Genomic DNA, 17,500 nt, shown 5'->3' on the forward strand with positions numbered 1-17,500 from the left:
ACATTTGACCCTGTGATGTTAATATGATGTAAAACGGAAATTTGAGTGAAACTGAATCTGAATCTGTGGAGTTTATGAAATTATTATTTAAATCATAAAATTCAAAGAATAGAAATCTTATCTTTAAATCTGGTAATGACCCTTTATATTATGTGACGTCACCAAAACGTGAACGTAAAAGCAAATGTGAGAAATATGCGAGACGTCCCACTCTGTTTGATATTGGTCCGCCTAAAAGAGTATTGGTAACTAAATACCCGATATGGGCTACACAACTCCAAACAGGAAGTAGAATAGACGGAGTTTCCACACAGCCTGTCACTCTCCAGATACATCAAACATTAGATATAATATACGCATCAAACAGTGTTCAAACATCCAGGCAGTCAGTAACACAGACGAGCAGAGCATGCGCACAGTTAAAGCCCACATAGTGCTCCATCTGTCATTAGAGACGATCTTTGGTTGAGAGAAATGGCGTCGGATAATGGACTGGCCTCTCTGGTAGGACTTAAACTGTGAACTCACGAGTTTTTTTAAATCAGTTTTAAAAGGTGAACATGAGTGAACAGGCTGAATAAAAGCTCTGTGACGTCACTGAGAAAGAATTAAAGTTAAATCTGTCACCGAGGCGCCACAGTTAGCTCACGTTGCTAATGCTAAGTCAGCTAGCCTGGTTAAAAACACGTGCAGGTGACAAACTGATGATAACACGTGTTTGTCAAACTACAGTCAGATCATGAGTCTAATACATGAGGACTACAGGACCGGAGGGGGGGTCTTTAAGTATGTAGAGACCCCTTTAATGGTCCTGACAGTCCGTGTTGTAGTTCAGACTGTAGGTGATGTTGTAGTTCAGACTGTAGGTGATGTTGTAGTTCTGACTGTAGTTCATATTGTAGTTTTGACTGTAGGTGATGTTGTAGTTCTGACTGTAGTTCATATTGTAGTTTTGACTGTAGGTGATGTTGTAGTTCTGACTGTAGTTCATATTGTAGTTCTGACTGTAGTTGTTGTAGTTCAGACTGTAGTTGATGTTGTAGTTCTGACTGTAGTTGATGTTGTAGTTCACACTAGTTCATGTTGTAGTTCTGACTGTAGTTCATGTTGTAGTTCAGACTGTAGTTCATGTTGTAGTTCACACTGTAGTTGATGTTGTAGTTCTGACTGTAGTTCATGTTGTAGTTCAGACTGTAGTTGATGTTGTAGTTCAGACTGTAGTTGATGTTGTAGTTCTGACTGTAGTTCATGTTGTAGTTCAGACTGTAGTTGATGTTGTAGTTCAGACTGTAGTTGATGTTGTAGTTCAGACTGTAGTTCAGACTGTAGTTCATGTTGTAGTTCTGACTGTAGTTCATGTTGTAGTTCTGACTGTAGTTGATGTTGTAGTTCAGACTGTAGTTGATGTTGTAGTTCTGACTGTAGTTCATGTTGTAGTTCAGACTGTAGTTGATGTTGTAGTTCAGACTGTAGTTGATGTTGTAGTTCAGACTGTAGTTGATGTTGTAGTTCAGACTGTAGTTCATGTTGTAGTTCTGACTGTAGTTGATGTTGTAGTTCTGACTGTAGTTGATGTTGTAGTTCTGACTGTAGTTCATGTTGTAGTTCAGACTGTAGTTGATGTTGTAGTTCCAGTGTTTATGTGTTTTGTGTTCACAGGGAGTGGAGGGAGCGTCAGCAGCTGCACATGCGCTGTCTCTGCCAGCAGACGCTTATGGAAATGATGTAAGTGAACATTTTTTAAATAGTTTTTTTTTTTTATTGATCTGCATCATTTGGTTCAATGAATCAGCCAAGTGTGTGTGTGTGTGTGTGTGTGTGTGTGTGTGTGTGACCTGTGGTTGTCCATCCTTCCAAGTCTTCCACCTCTCCGAGGTTGGGTCTGCTCTCCCAGATCCTCCTGGAGGAGGCCGAGGTTCAGCGTGGCATCACTGCTGACACTGAGAGTGACACATCTGTATCTAATAGATGATCTAGATGGCCGCGGTCTGTGAAGATGTCTCCCAGCATGCACTGTCTCACTGACCTTTGACCTTTGAGTTTGTTTTCTTTCAGCCCCGTCTGGAGGCGATGTGGGCGATGAAGGCCTACAATCACGCCGAGGTTTACTTCAATGTAAGACCCTCTCTCTCCTCCCTCAGCAGAGCTCGTTCGCCCGTTTCACAAAGTGCAGACAACAGTGCAAACATCTACACCATGATTGACCTTTGACCTGTCAACACGGAGAAAACGCAACACACTTCAGTTTGTCCACCTTCAAAATAAAAGCACCACACTTCAGTTTGTCCACCTTCAAAATAAAAGCACCACACTTCAGTTTGTCCACCTTCAAAATAAAAGCAACACACTTCAGTTTGTCCACCTTCAAAATAAAAGCAACACACTTCAGTTTGTCCACCTTCAAAATAAAAGCACCAAACTTCAGTTTGTCCACCTTCAAAATAAAAGCACCACACTTCAGTTTGTCCACCTTCAAAATAAAAGCAACACACTTCAGTTTGTCCACCTTCAAAATAAAAGCACCACACTTCAGTTTGTCGACTTTCAAAATAAAAGCACCACACTTCAGTTTGTGCACCTTCAAAATAAAAACACTTCAGTTTGTGCACCTTCAAAATAAAAACACACTTCAGATTGTGCACCTTCAAAATAAAAGCACCTGAGAGCATGGACAACGAGCGTGTGATCATGAGGCGTTGCGTGCTGTTAGGACACGGTGTAAAGTTGTTCCTCACAGCGACTTCCTCTGATGTGTCTCCGTCTCTCGTGTGCAGCTCATCTCGGCGGTCGAGCCCAAGTTCCTGAAGTTGACCAAACTGGACGATCAAATCTACACGGCGTTCAGAGAAACGTTTAAAGATCTCGACATCAAACTGCTGAAAGTCGACGACCTGAAGTCGGAGCAGGCCAAAGAGGTGAGAGCAACGTCCACGCCGCTCTGTGATAGGCCGAGAAGTCAACGCTTTCAGACGATCAGCAGAGCATTAATGTGTGTGTGTGTGTGTGTGTGTGTGTGTGTGTGTGTGTGTGTGTGTGTGTGTGTGTGTGTGTGTGTGTGTGTGTGTGTGTGTGTGTGTGTGTGTGTGTGTGTGTGTGTGTGTGTGTGTGTGTGTGTGTGTGTGTGTGTGTGTGTGTGTGTGTGTGTGTGTGCAGACGTGGCGTCCGTTCTGTAACCAGTTTGAAGGCCTCATCGAGGATTTTAACTACGGCACTCTGCTGCGTCTGGACTGTGAGAAGGACTACACCGAGGAGAACACCATATTTGGTCAGTTCACGTCTCACTTTGTTATTATTTATTATTATTATTTATTATTTATCATTGTTGTTATTTAGATTGAATAAAAAATGTTTTCGTGTTTCCAGCCACCAGAACTCAGTTCTTCGCTGTGGAAATCGCCCGAAACAGAGAAGGCTTCAACAACGGCGTGTTCACGTCCAAGAGCGCCAAGAGCTAACCTCCATCCCGACCATCTCGGAGCCGACGTGTTTTATGTAACAATGTGGGAGCCGTCAGTGTTACTCTGGGGAAGTCCGATGTGTTCCACGGCGTCCGCACGCTTCAACTCGCTTTGTATTTACTGTAAAGTGTTTTTGTGCCAATCACAACAAAGTTTTATTTGTAAAAACAGAAGTTGTTTTTTTTTGTTTATTGAAAAATCAGAAAATAAAGTCAGCTGAATTTTACTGCTGAGCGTTCATCTCAAACTCTGACACCTAGTGGTTACAGTGGGTACTGCAGTCTAAAGGTTTCCCTGCCCCTCCTCTCTACAAACCCCCCGATGATGAGACAAGTCCATCCTCTCCGTCTTCTGTCTGCTCAAACAGGCCGTTTGGAGATGTCCCCTTCATGACATCACAAAGGGCAGTAGCCCCTCCCCTTCATGACATCACAAAGGGCAGTAGCCCCTCCCCCAGGTGGGTGAAAATCATGAGGTTACAGAATAAGTGATCTGTACAACTATACTTGTTCGCTTCCCTTTTATTGGGTTGCAAAGTGAACTGATGCAACCTTAAAGGGGCGGAGCTAGAAACACTGCAGTCTACTGATTGGTTAATAGAATCATCACTTCCTGTGTGTCAGCGTGTAGCTCTGCCTCATGGATGACCATGAGGGTTTTCACCCCCGCTGGACGCCCTCAGTTGTTGCCCGTAGAAGTTCATACGTGGTGCGAGTACTTCCTGACCGCCTTTAATGGCGGCTCAGCGCGTCCTCAGAGAGAGACGCCTTTAACCTGGCGGAGGAGGAGGACATCATGTGACCTTTAAAACTCTGTCTCACACGGTGTGAGACAGAGTGGGGGGCAGTAGCTCAGTCTGTAGGGACTTGGGTTAGGTCGCCGGTTCAAGTCCCGGCACGGACCAAGTCCGGAAACTGGTCTGGTAACTGGAGAGGTGCCAGTCCATTTCCTGAGCACTGCCGAGGTGCCCCTGAGCAAGGCACCGAACCCCAAAACTGCTCTGGAGCGCTCGCTGTGGGCAGCCCCCTCACTCTGAGACCTCTCCATTAATGCATGTCACTAGAACCCTGTTTGTGCATGAGTGTGTATCTCGGCCTATGTGTGTGTGTTAGACAGAGTGTAAACCGAATTTCCCCTCGTGGGATTAATAAAGTGTAAATTATTATTATTATTACCTTAAACACCTGGTTCAACATCCAGAAGCAGCTCGCCTGCAGGTTCACTGTTAAAACTCATAATCCCAACGACAGTGAACGCACCACTTCTCTTGCACATTGATCTGAGCTGAATGTGACTGGAAGCTCTCACACAGGAGCTCATGTGTGTGAATGAATGTGATGCAGGTTGGAGGCCCTCGCTCTAAAGCCACCAGAGAGAGAGAGAGAGGCAGGAGGCCCTCGCTCTAAAGCCACCAGAGGGAGAGAGAGAGAGAGAGGCAGGAGACCCTCGCTCTAAAGCCACCAGAGGGAGAGAGAGAGAGAGAGGCAGGAGGCCCTCGCTCTAAAGCCACCAGAGAGAGAGAGAGAGAGGCAGGAGGCCCTCGCTCTAAAGCCACCAGAGGGGAGAGAGAGGCAGGAGGCCCTCGCTCTAAAGCCACCAGAGGGAGAGAGAGAGGCAGGAGGCCCTCGCTCTAAAGCCACCAGAGAGAGAGAGAGAGGCAGGAGGCCCTCGCTCTAAAGCCACCAGAGGGAGAGAGAGAGGCAGGAGACCCTCGCTCTAAAGCCACCAGAGAGAGAGAGAGAGGCAGGAGGCCCTCGCTCTAAAGCCACCAGAGGGGAGAGAGAGAGAGAGAGGCAGGAGGCCCTCGCTCTAAAGCCACCAGAGAGAGAGAGAGAGAGGGAGGCATGATGTAAAAATCAATGAGGTTTATTTGCAGTCACAATGCTTACACTATATGTAGCAGACATCCAAACAACTCAAACAGCTACTCACTCTATGGACCCAACACATTCACATCAGGACACAAACCAAAAACTGAGACTCCATCAACATCCTGTCGACGTGTTAGAAATGAGCTAGTTGTCACAAACAGTTAGCAGCAACATGGTAGAGAGGAACACAAGTTGCTAAAGACTCCACCGGCGTCTCTCTGTACACGGTTCTGACTCCAGCAGAGGTCGCTACACCGCTCTACTTCTTCTTCTTCTCCTGCAGATATTTTAGTCTCATCGTGATCCTTCAGCGGAGCTCCGATCGTCGTCAGAGTTTCTCCTGTGAGGAGGCACAGAGCCCGGCCTCGCAGCACCATGACACGCCACACACACACGCACACGCACACACACACACACACCAGAGCCACTCCACACACAGACAACACACACACCAAACAGACTCCACTGCAGGACCTAAAAAAGGGGGGGGGGGGGGGCGTGGGGGGCAGTCCCGAAAACCTGGTCCAAGGAATCCAGAGTGTAAACAAAATGGTGAAACTGCAGCCAGCCTACCAGAGGGGGGAAACAGAGCCGTGACCATCATGTTTACACGTCCATCAGCGCGGGGGGGGGGACGCAGCCGTGTGTCATTAAGGGGGAAGGCGGAGCAGGACGGGACGATTTAAAGGGACATTCAGCTGCTTTTCTTTTTAATGACCTCTGAGCCGAGTCCCCCCAGACTCCGGGTCAGCTCCAGAGGATCAGGACCTAGACTTCCTGCTTCCTCTCTTTTATCTTTAGTGTCATTCTGCATGAAGGAATGTTTCCATACGTTACAGGAAGGAGCTCCAAAGACTGAACCAAGACCTGCTGGAACACGGGATGATTATTATTATTGTTATTGGAGTGAAACATGTCTGAAAGTTCCTCCTGCTGCAGGTCAGCTGATCACCTGCTGCAGGTCAGCTGATCACCTGCTGCAGGTCAGCTGATCACCTGCTGCAGGTCAGCTGATCACCTGCTGCAGGTCAGCTGATCACCTGCTGCAGGTCAGCTGATCACCTGCTGCAGGTCAGCTGATCACCTGCTGCAGGATCATCAAATCTTATTGTCACTATTAAGTTTACAAAACCAGAATGAGAGCTGGCTCTCCTGGGGGGGGGGGGGGGGGGGGGGGGGGGGGGGCAGATTTAGTATAAAAAGGTAACAAAAACAAAAAAAACCCAGCCGAGTTGTCCCTTTAATCTCCATACAGCCTGCTGCCTTCAGGGGGCGTGGGAATTTACAAAACCTCCTCCAGAGACTGAGTAGAAAATGTACACCGTGGATGCTCCGACTCTCTCGTCCTGTTAGTGCGTGTTCCTCTCTGCAGCCTCAGCGCTCGTGTGGCCACCGTGCACCCCCCCCGTCCTCCCTCCCTCACCTGTCCTCGCTCACCCGCCCCCCCCCCCGTCCTCCCTCCCTCACCTGTCCTCACTCACCCGTCTGTCCTCCCTCACCTGTCCTCCCTCACCCGTCCCCCCTCCCTCCCTCACCCTCCCTCGCTCCCTCACCTGTCCTCGCTCACCCGTCCCCCCCCTCCCCACGCAGACAAACGCACTAACTCACTACACTGTAAAAAGCTCAATCACACCATTTTTTGTTTGTTTTTTTTGTAGTTTTTTTTCCTCCTCTCTTCTTTGTGTGTTTAAATTCGATCATTATAAACATTGTTCAAAATGTTACCAAAAGAAATGTACACTTGGTTTTTCGGTCTTTTTCTATACAAGGCAGGCAGAAGCGGATTACTACGATTACCGGCGTTCGTCCCCTTCCTCGCCCTCCGCAGCGCACTCTCCTTCCCCTGTGAGTGATTTAGAGTGCAGAAACATGCGACCCCCCCCGCCCCCCCGCCCCCCACCCCCCCCCTCCTGACCCCTCCTCTGCTGGGACGAGTCAGACCATCATGGCGTTAAAATAGATCTGTATATATTTATATATGTTTATATCAAAAAGGGGGGAGGGTGGGTGGTGTCGGGGGGAGATGATCCCCGGGCATCCTGGCCCAGGGAGGGCGGGGGGAGAGGGAGGCTGATGCAGAGAGGGGGGAGCGAGGGGGGGGGAGCTCTGTCTGTGGCTGGGTAAGACTCGTCTGAGTGGAATGTCAGCTCATCATGTCGTTGCTGTTGACGCCGTACGTCGAGTTCTTCATGCTGTCGTTGACCTCCCGCCTGAACACGGACAGGTTCTGAGTGAACCTGCGGGGGGGGGGGGGGGGGGGGGGGGGGGGGGGGGGGGGGGGGGGGCAGAGAGAGAGAGAGAGTGAGGGGGGGGGCGTTTCCTCATTGAGCTGAGAGCGGCTCAGAGGGCGTTTACCTGTCCCGGTTCTTTGTTAGTAGATTTCTCTCGATTCCCTCCATCAGGTTCTCGAAACATAAGTGCATGGCTTGCTGCTTCTCCGGCGGCTGGCTGTTCACGATGCTGTTCCTCAGGTCAGCGAAATACTGCAGGACACACATCAGCACAGTTAAACACACACACACACACACCTCCTCCCAAACATCAGTGTGTGTGTGTGTGTGTGTGTATGGACCTTCTCGTTGAGCAGGATGAGGCCGAGCAGAGGGCGAGACATGGACCACTGGTTCCTGCAGTCCTCGAAGATGATGATGTTCAACACCGTGGACAACATCTGCAGCAGGAAAATAACACAACCCCATTTACTGCAGGTCCTTGAATGCATCATGAGCTGGTGTTCACAGACGGTACTCGTGGTTGCGGTGCGCGTGCTCTCTGACCTGCTGGATCATCTCGGGGTGCTGCTGCATGATGTGCAGGAAGCGGTCGTCCGTGGCCATGGGCGTGGGTCGTTTCTTGGTGGAGCGTGACAGCTGTTTGAAGAGGTACGTGACGATGTGGTCCAGACTGGAGCAGCAGCCCGTGCACACCATCGTATCTGAAACACACACACACGTTAATATCTGCCACGCTGGGCGGTCTGTAAACACTCGGACCTGACGTGACAGCGTTTACCGAGCGCCGTCAGCCCCTCCGATATGGACGACAGGATGTACATGACCACGTGCGGCTCCAGACTGGCGATGAAGTTCATGTGGTCCTGAGTCAGCACCTCCAGCAGGGAGTAGAAGGACTGGCTGAGCTTGGGATAGTCCTGCAGGGACGGAGGGGGAGGAGTCAGGTTAAAGATGTAAAGAAACAGAACCACGAGGACGACCACATTCAGGCCAACCGCAGCGGGCTGAGAGCTCGACTAGCTCACTGAAGCTAGTAGGAGAGCTAACGGCACGTTAGCTTACTGAAGCTAGTAGGAGAGCTAACGGCACGTTAGCTTACTGAAGCTAGTAGGAGAGCTAACGGCACGTTAGCTTACTGAAGCTAGTAGGAGAGCTAACAGCACGTTAACTTACTGAAGCTAGTAGGAGAGCTAACGGCACGTTAGCTTACTGAAGCTAGTAGGAGAGCTAATGGCACGTTAGCTTACTGAAGCTAGTAGGAGAGCTAACAGCACGTTAGCTTACTGAAGCGAGTAGGAGAGCTAACAGCACGTTAGCTTACTGAAGCGAGTAGGAGAGCTAACATCACGTTAGCTTACTGAAGCTAATAGGAGAGCTAACAGCAGGTTAGCTTACTGAAGCTAGTAGGAGAGCTAACGGCACGACGCTGCTGAATGGTCACACAGGAAGACGCTTTAAAAACGATTCTGCATCTTATAAACGGATTTGATGGCGAGAGTTTGAGTCAACAACACGCTAACGGAAGCGTGGTGACGCTTCGCCCCTGAACGCCACTCTCGGCGCCCTCAGTGTAACTGCGTGCAGGACGTACGAGCAGGTCGCTGTGAGGGATGGACAGCAGCAGCTTGATGAAGGTCTGTAAGGCGTTATCCAGAGCGTCGTCGCCGTACAGACGGAAGACCCCGAAGTTGACGTAGTTCCCGCTGAGCACGGCCTTCAGCATGGCGAAACACACGCTGACCCCCTTCAGCTTCACGCCGTACACCTGATCCTTCGGGACCTCCCCCAACGTCAGGATGCGATTCCCTGCAGGAGCAAAGACACGAGCGTCAGCACCGTCACGCCTCTGCTTGTGTGAGTCACGTGACCTTGAGGAGGCGGAGCGAGCACCGTAGGTCGTGATCATCTTGCTGGTTTCTCTGAACAGCAGGATGCCGTTTGGCGACGACACGTCGAACTGTAACCTCTGAGACCTGCAGACGACAGCACACACACACGACGTCATGAGTCATCTCAACGCGTGAGAGGACACGTCGCACTCGGTCCCCACGAGGACACGCTTACCTGTTGTGGACCAGCTCAGCCATCAGCTTGAGGACGGGAGTGGTGCATGCTGGGTCGTGGTACCACAGCTCGATGGCTCTCTGCAGGATGGGCATGTAGGCGGGATACCTGCACGGCTGCGTTCAGGAAAATCAGACAGATCACGACACATGGAGTTAACACGCGTGTATCTATGACGGCGCCGTGTTCAGGATACATCCAGTCAAACAGCATCATGAAGCTCGTCTTGGCGTTGAAGGCGAACGCGATCCCTCGAAGATCTCTGACCAGACCGACCAAAGTCCTCTGCAGGAAACAAGAGAAGAAGAAACCCGTCAGAAGGATCAGACTAGACACGAGTCCACGAGTCCAGAACTCAGGACGGACAGGAAGTACGATATAATTACAACATTTAAATCAAGAGGAGTGTGTGTGTGTGTTTGTCTGTATGTGTGTGTGTCTGTGTGTGTGTGTGTGTGTTTCTGTATGTGTCTGTGTGTGTGTGTGTGTTTCTGTATGTGTGTCTGTATGTGTCTGTGTGTGTGTGTGTGTGTAGATTACCTTCGCCTCCTGCTCGTTGAACGTGTTTGTACTCAGCATCTGAGCCACAGCTTCGAAGGCCGCCGTCAGAGGAAGCATGAACTGTTCAAACTGATCCTCGTCCTCGCCTAAACACACACACACACACACACACACACACACACACACACACACACACACACACACACACACACACACACACACACACACACACACACACACACACACACACACACACACACACACACACACACACACACACACACACACACACACACACACACAGAACAGGCCACGCTCAGCTTGTATTTGATGATCACTAACTCTGCCCCCTGGTGTTCAACATGTGTACTGCAGTCCAAACACAGCAGAGCTCCATCTCTATAATAAAGCAGCTGGTGTGTAATTACCCAGGTCGACCATCAGGAGGCGCCCCAGTGCCGTGTAGAAGGTGGTCCGACACCTCATGTCGCTCAGGTTGGACTGGTTGTTCACTCCCAGGAAGGAGAAGTGCTCGCTCTGCACACACACACAGGAAGTTTATATTAAAGTCGTGTGTGTGTGTGTGTGTGTGTGTGTGTGTGTGTGTGTGTGTGTGTGTGTGTGTGTGTGTGTGTGTGTGTGTACTCACGGTGTGGTTATTTAACATGAACTGCACAGCACTGAGCTTCACCAGCTTCCTCACGCTGCTGTACGTAAACAAAGTGAAGTCAAGGAGACAACGTGCAGAGTGAACGCACGGCGCCACGCTGAGTGTGAGAGCTGCACGCCACGCCTCACCTGTCAATCACTGCATGTTTACAATGACCCAATCAGAAGGCTTTAATGGATAACATGCAGCATCGACACTGACCAAACACATGAAACACGGAGAGAAAGAGAGGACGCCACGTGGATGGCGGCGCACTGACAAAGGATATCCTAAGGAGAGGTCGTTCAGTAGTTGGAGTGTCTTGGAGGTGATTGGTTCACACTGGCCCCAGTACTTCAAGTTTGTGATGCTGCAGAGAAAAACACTGTGTGTTAATGACCTGTGTGTGTGTGTGTGTGTGTGTGTGTGTGTGTGTGTGTGTGTGTGTGTGTGTTCACTCACATCTTCCCGATGAACACGCTGAGCACCATCGTCTCGTCGTTTAAGCCCAGAACTTCTGACAGCCGCCTGTAAAGCTGCAAACAACAAACACACACCCTTTATTAATGTACACACACACACACACACCCTTTATTAATGTACACACACACACACACACCCTTTATTAATGTACAAACACACACACACACACCCTTTATTAATGTACACACACACACACACACCCTTTATTAATGTACACACACACACACACACACACACACACCCTTTATTAATGTACACACACACACACACACCCTTTATTAATGTACACACACACACACACACACACACACACACACACCCTTTATTAATGTACACACACACACACACACACACACGGGACGCTGGTTTGTCCTCTCATCAGCTGTCTGTGTTTCAGCGCCTGATGGAGGCGCTGCAGACGAGCAGGACACAGTGGCGTGGGGGCTCAGCGGGTCAGACGGACACAGTGGCGTGGGGGCTCAGCGGGTCAGACGGACACAGTGGCGTGGGGGCTCAGCGGGTCAGATGGACACAGTGGCGTGGGGGCTCAGCGGGTCAGATGGACACAGTGGCGTGGGGGCTCAGCGGGTCAGATGGAGCGAGGGGCCTCACTGTGAGGATTAAAGGGACCGGACGGTGGGGCCCGTCGCTCCTCTGACGCTGCATGTGCACACACACACACACACACACACACACACACACACACACACACACACACACACACACACACACACACACACACACACAGTGTGTCTCTGCAGAAAGAGCTGCATCAGCAGCAGGACAAAAGACCTGCTCCCCCCCTCGCCCCGCCCCCCCTCCGGCGAGGGTTAGCGTGTCAGGCCGCTCCAGGATTAGAGGCGGAGTTTACCTTGGATGATTTCTGCACCTGGTCTCCGATGTAGATCTTTCTGAACTGTTCGAAGAAGCTGAGCATGGCGAGCTCCAGCCGCTCGTTTCCAGCCTGAGCGAGCCGAGAGTCGGTCAAGTTCATCAGCTGCAGAACCCTGAGACAAACACAGGTCCAATCAGAACATCAGCTGCAGAACCCTGAGACAAACACAGGTCCAATCAGAACATCAGCTGCAGAACCCTGAGACAAACACAGGTCCAATCAGAACATCAGCTGCAGAACCCTGAGACAAACACAGGTCCAATCAGAACATCAGCTGCAGAACCCTGAGACAAACACAGGTCCAATCAGAACATGTTTCAGCTGCAGAACCCTGAGACAAACACAGGTCCAATCAGAACATGTTTCAGCTGCAGAACCCTGAGACAAACACAGGTCCAATCAGAACATGTTTCAGCTGCAGAACCCTGAGACAAACACAGGTCCAATCAGAACATGTTTCAGCTGCAGAACCCTGAGACAAACACAGGTCCAATCAGAACATGTTTCAGCTGCAGAACCCTGAGACAAACACAGGTCCAATCAGAACATCAGCTGCAGAACCCTGAGACAAACACAGGTCCAATCAGAACATCAGCTGCAGAACCCTGAGACAAACACAGGTTCAATCAGAACATGTTTCAGTCCATCAGAACCCTGAGACAAACACAGGTTCAATCAGAACATGTTTCAGTCCATCAGAACCCTGAGACAAACACGGGTCCAATCAGAACATCAGCTGCAGAACCCTGAGACAAACACAGGTCCAATCAGAACATGTTTCAGTCCATCAGCTGCAGAACCCTGAGTCAAACACAGGTCCAATCAGAACATGTTTCAGTCCATCAGAACCCTGAGACAAACACAGGTCCAATCAGAACATGTTTCAGCTCATCAGAACCCTGAGACAAACACAGGTCCAATCAGAATATTGTTTCAGTCCATCAGAACCCTGAGACAAACACAGGTCCAATCAGAACATGTTTCAGTCCATCAGCTGCAGAACCCTGAGACAAACACAGGTCCAATCAGAACATGTTTCAGTCCATCAGAACCCTGAGACAAACACAGGTCCAATCAGAACATGTTTCAGTCCATCAGAACCCTGAGACAAACACAGGTCCAATCAGAACATGTTTCAGTCCATCAGAACTAGGGCTGAAACGATTCCTCGAATAACTCGAAATAATTCGATTACAAAAATTCATCGAGGAATTTTCGCTGCCTCGAGGCTTCGTTAAGTTTTTTTTTTTTTTTTTTGCGTCATCAAAACTTTGGTATGAGTATAAAACACGTTTAATGTAGCTGCAGCTACCTGCTCCTCTCTCTTACACACAGACACTTCAACACGCGCACACGCGAGCGCGGCGTGCCCCTTTTAGCACACACAGTTGATCCGTGATCCATACGACCCAGTCGGGAACACGTGATCCGGTCAAACGGTCGGCTTTTCTCCGTTCACTCTCTCCGTGTCTGCAGCTAACGTAACGATAGCAGCGTCCTCTCACAGTCTCTGTCATAGACACGTCTATGGTCTCTGTAGTCTCAGCTAACGTAACGATAGCAGCGTCCTCTCACAGTCTCTGTCATAGACACGTCTATGGTCTCTGTAGTCTCAGCTAACGTAACGATAGCAGCGTCCTCTCAGAGTCTCTGTCATAGACACGTCTCTGGTCTCTGTAGTCTCAGCTAACGTAACGATAGCAACGTCCTCACAGTCTCTGTCATAGACACGTCTCTGGTCTCTGTAGTCTCAGCTAACGTAACGATAGCAGCGTCCTCTCACAGTCTCTGTCATAGACACGTCTATGGTCTCTGTAGTCTCAGCTAACACAACGATAGCAGCGTCCTCTCATAGTCTCTGTCATAGACACGTCTCTGGTCTCTGTAGTCTCAGCTAACGTAACGATAGCAGCGTCCTCTCACAGTCTCTGTCATAGACACGTCTCTGGTCTCTGTAGTCTCAGCTAACGTAACGATAGCAGCGTCCTCTCACAGTCTCTGTCATAGACACGTCTATGGTCTCTGTAGTCTCAGCTAACGTAACGATAGCAACGTCCTCTCACAGTCTCTGTCATAGACACGTCTATGGTCTCTGTAGTCTCAGCTAACACAACGATAGCAGCGTCCTCTCATAGTCTCTGTCATAGACGCGTCTCTGGTCTCTGTAGTCTCAGCTAACGTAACGATAGCAACGTCCTCTCACAGTCTCTGTCATAGACGCGTCTCTGGTCTCTGTAGTCTCAGCTAACGTAACGATAGCAACGTCCTCTCACAGTCTCTGTCATAGACGCGTCTCTGGTCTCTGTAGTCTCAGCTAACGTAACGATAGCAACGTCCTCTCACAGTCTCTGTCATAGACGCGTCTCTGGTCTCTGTAGTCTCAGCTAACGTAACGATAGCAACGTCCTCTCACAGTCTCTGTCATAGACGCGTCTATGGTCTCTGTAGTCTCAGCTAACGTAACGATAGCAACGTCCTCTCACAGTCTCTGTCATAGACGCGTCTATGGTCTCTGTAGTCTCAGCTAACGTAACGATAGCAACGTCCTCTCACAGTCTCTGTCATAGACACGTCTCTGGTCTCTGTAGTCTCAGCTAACGTAACGATAGCAGCGTCCTCTCACAGTCTCTGTCATAGACACGTCTATGGTCTCTGTAGTCTCAGCTAACGTAACGATAGCAACGTCCTCTCACAGTCTCTGTCATAGACACGTCTATGGTCTCTGTAGTCTCAGCTAACACAACGATAGCAGCGTCCTCTCATAGTCTCTGTCATAGACACGTCTCTGGTCTCTGTAGTCTCAGCTAACGTAACGATAGCAACGTCCTCTCACAGTCTCTGTCATAGACGCGTCTCTGGTCTCTGTAGTCTCAGCTAACGTAACGATAGCAACGTCCTCTCACAGTCTCTGTCATAGACGCGTCTCTGGTCTCTGTAGTCTCAGCTAACGTAACGATAGCAACGTCCTCTCACAGTCTCTGTCATAGACGCGTCTATGGTCTCTGTAGTCTCAGCTAACGTAATGATAGCAACGTCCTCTCACAGTCTCTGTCATAGACACGTCTCTGGTCTCTGTAGTCTCAGCTAACGTAACGATAGCAACGTCCTCTCACAGTCTCTGTCACAGACACGTCTCTGGTCTCTGTAGTCTCAGCTAACGTAACGATAGCAGCGTCCTCTCACAGTCTCTGTCACAGACACGTCTCTGGTCTCTGTAGTCTCAGTTAACGTAACGATAGCAACGTCCTCTCACAGTCTCTGTCATAGACACGTCTCTGGTCTCTGTAGTCTCAGCTAACGTAACGATAGCAGCGTCCTCTCACAGTCTCTGTCACAGACACGTCTCTGGTCTCTGTAGTCTCAGCTAACGTAACGATAGCAGCGTCCTCTCAGTCTCTGTCATAGACACGTCTCTGGTCTCTGTAGTCTCAGCTAACGTAACGATAGCAGCGTCCTCTCACAGTCTCTGTCATAGACACGTCTCTGGTCTCTGTAGTCTCAGCTAACGTAACGATAGCAGCGTCCTCTCACAGTCTCTGTCATAGACACGTCTCTGGTCTCTGTAGTCTCAGCTAACGTAACGATAGCAGCGTCCTCTCACAGTCTCTGTCACAGACGCGTCTCTGGTCTCTGTAGTCTCAGCTAACGTAACGATAGCAGCGTCCTCTCATAGTCTCTGTCATAGACGCGTCTCTGGTCTCTGTAGTCTCAGCTAATGTAACGATAGCAGCGTCCTCTCATAGTCTCTGTCATAGACGCGTCTCTGGTCTCTGTAGTCTCAGCTAACGTAACGATAGCAACGTCCTCTCACAGTCTCTGTCATAGACGCGTCTATGGTCTCTGTAGTCTCAGCTAACGTAATGATAGCAACGTCCTCTCACAGTCTCTGTCATAGACACGTCTATGGTCTCTGTAGTCTCAGCTAATGTAACGATAGCAGCGTCCTCTCACAGTCTCTGTCATAGACACGTCTATGGTCTCTGTAGTCTCAGCTAACGTAACGATAGCAACGTCCTCTCACAGTCTCTGTCATAGACGCGTCTATGGTCTCTGTAGTCTCAGCTAACATAACGATAGCAACGTCCTCTCACAGTCTCTGTCATAGACACGTCTCTGGTCTCTGTAGTCTCAGCTAACACAACGATAGCAGCGTCCTCTCATAGTCTCTGTCATAGACACGTCTCTGGTCTCTGTAGTCTCAGCTAACGTAACGATAGCAACGTCCTCTCACAGTCTCTGTCATAGACACGTCTCTGGTCTCTGTAGTCTCAGCTAACGTAACGATAGCAGCGTCCTCTCACAGTCTCTGTCACAGACACGTCTCTGGTCTCTGTAGTCTCAGCTAACGTAACGATAGCAGCGTCCTCTCACAGTCTCTGTCATAGACGCGTCTATGGTCTCTGTAGTCTCAGCTAACGTAACGATAGCAACGTCCTCTCACAGTCTCTGTCACAGACACGTCTCTGGTCTCTGTAGTCTCAGCTAACGTAACGATAGCAGCGTCCTCTCCCAGTCTCTGTCATAGACACGTCTCTGGTCTCTGTAGTCTCAGCTAACGTAACGATAGCAGCGTCCTCTCACAGTCTCTGTCACAGACGCGTCTATGGTCTCTGTAGTCTCAGCTAACGTAACGATAGCACCGTCCTCTCACAGTCTCTGTCATAGACACGTCTATGGTCTCTGTAGTCTCAGCTAACATAACGATAGCAGCGTCCTCTCACAGTCTCTGTCATAGACACGTCTCTGGTCTCTGTAGTCTGTGAGCGCGCTGCAGGAGCAGACAGAGATACACTTTTAACAATATACAGGCTGATTATATTAAATCTCTGATGTCTTCAAAGCTAAATCAAGACAGAACTTGTTTGTGGAATAATAATTTAGCAAATATATATTTAACGTTTCTCAATTTACTTATCTGACATAATGATTGATTCTGTGATTGATTCAACAGAACATAATGCTTTCTCAATTAAATGTACTGTAACAGATGTGTCGGCTACACAAAACAGTATTTGCGATTTCAGCCATTAAAACATGTTCGGCCTGTATTTTTCATCTACCTGCCGCCTTGACCAGTGAATCAGAAGTTTATTTGGGTGACTGTCAGTAATATGGTGAGTGTCAGCAGCTGTAGAGCAGAGGTGGTTGGTTGTAACAAGCAGGCGTTACCATGGTAACTGCAAAGAAGCAGGTTTGTAGGGACGACCCAAGATGAGTTAAACCTTAATTAAGCAAAAGTATGATTTATTCGATTAATCGATCGGGATATTCGATAGAATACTCGATTACTAAAATATTCGATAGCTGCAGCTCTAATCAGAACACTGAGACAAACACAGCTTCAA

The 17,500-nt window shown here is 49.3% G+C and overlaps 2 protein-coding genes and 1 long non-coding RNA gene across 4 annotated transcripts in view; 1 reads left to right on the forward strand and 2 right to left on the reverse strand.

The window, feature by feature from the left end:
• Positions 1-399: 399 nt before the first annotated feature.
• On the forward strand, positions 400-3,684 carry pbdc1 (polysaccharide biosynthesis domain containing 1). The gene is made up of 6 exons (XM_079364969.1): positions 400-504; positions 1,660-1,725; positions 2,056-2,115; positions 2,775-2,915; positions 3,154-3,265; positions 3,364-3,684. The coding sequence occupies exons 1-6, from the start codon at positions 475-477 to the stop codon at positions 3,453-3,455; spliced, it is 501 nt and encodes a 166-aa protein (XP_079221095.1). The 5' UTR covers positions 400-474; the 3' UTR covers positions 3,456-3,684.
• Positions 3,685-5,308: 1,624 nt separating this feature from the next.
• LOC306837560 lies at positions 5,309-6,766 on the reverse strand. 2 transcript variants are annotated; one of them, XR_013780962.1, is made up of 2 exons: positions 6,370-6,766; positions 5,309-6,256 (listed from the first exon to the last, which is right to left on the reverse strand). It is a non-coding gene; the product is annotated as an uncharacterized lncRNA (long non-coding RNA). The 2 variants fall into 2 exon arrangements; XR_013780963.1 differs by having other exon boundaries at positions 5,309-6,259.
• Positions 6,767-6,876: 110 nt separating this feature from the next.
• Positions 6,877-17,500, reverse strand: part of xpo7 (exportin 7) — a 22,481-nt gene continuing 11,857 nt past the window's right edge. The window contains exons 14-28 of the mRNA XM_079364973.1: positions 12,132-12,267; positions 11,240-11,313; positions 11,058-11,147; positions 10,778-10,832; positions 10,557-10,665; positions 10,168-10,274; positions 9,824-9,912; positions 9,628-9,735; positions 9,454-9,536; positions 9,155-9,369; positions 8,342-8,480; positions 8,107-8,264; positions 7,902-8,000; positions 7,685-7,812; positions 6,877-7,566 (exon numbers count right to left, since the gene is read on the reverse strand). Of these exons, the coding sequence (XP_079221099.1) occupies positions 7,473-7,566; positions 7,685-7,812; positions 7,902-8,000; positions 8,107-8,264; positions 8,342-8,480; positions 9,155-9,369; positions 9,454-9,536; positions 9,628-9,735; positions 9,824-9,912; positions 10,168-10,274; positions 10,557-10,665; positions 10,778-10,832; positions 11,058-11,147; positions 11,240-11,313; positions 12,132-12,267 (1,684 nt within the window). The 3' untranslated portion in view covers positions 6,877-7,472. The remainder of the gene's footprint in view (positions 7,567-7,684; positions 7,813-7,901; positions 8,001-8,106; positions 8,265-8,341; positions 8,481-9,154; positions 9,370-9,453; positions 9,537-9,627; positions 9,736-9,823; positions 9,913-10,167; positions 10,275-10,556; positions 10,666-10,777; positions 10,833-11,057; positions 11,148-11,239; positions 11,314-12,131; positions 12,268-17,500) is intronic.

Source organism: Symphodus melops, assembly GCF_947650265.1.
Source record: "Symphodus melops genome assembly, chromosome: 16".
NCBI classification, from domain to species: Eukaryota; Metazoa; Chordata; class Actinopteri; order Labriformes; family Labridae; genus Symphodus; species Symphodus melops.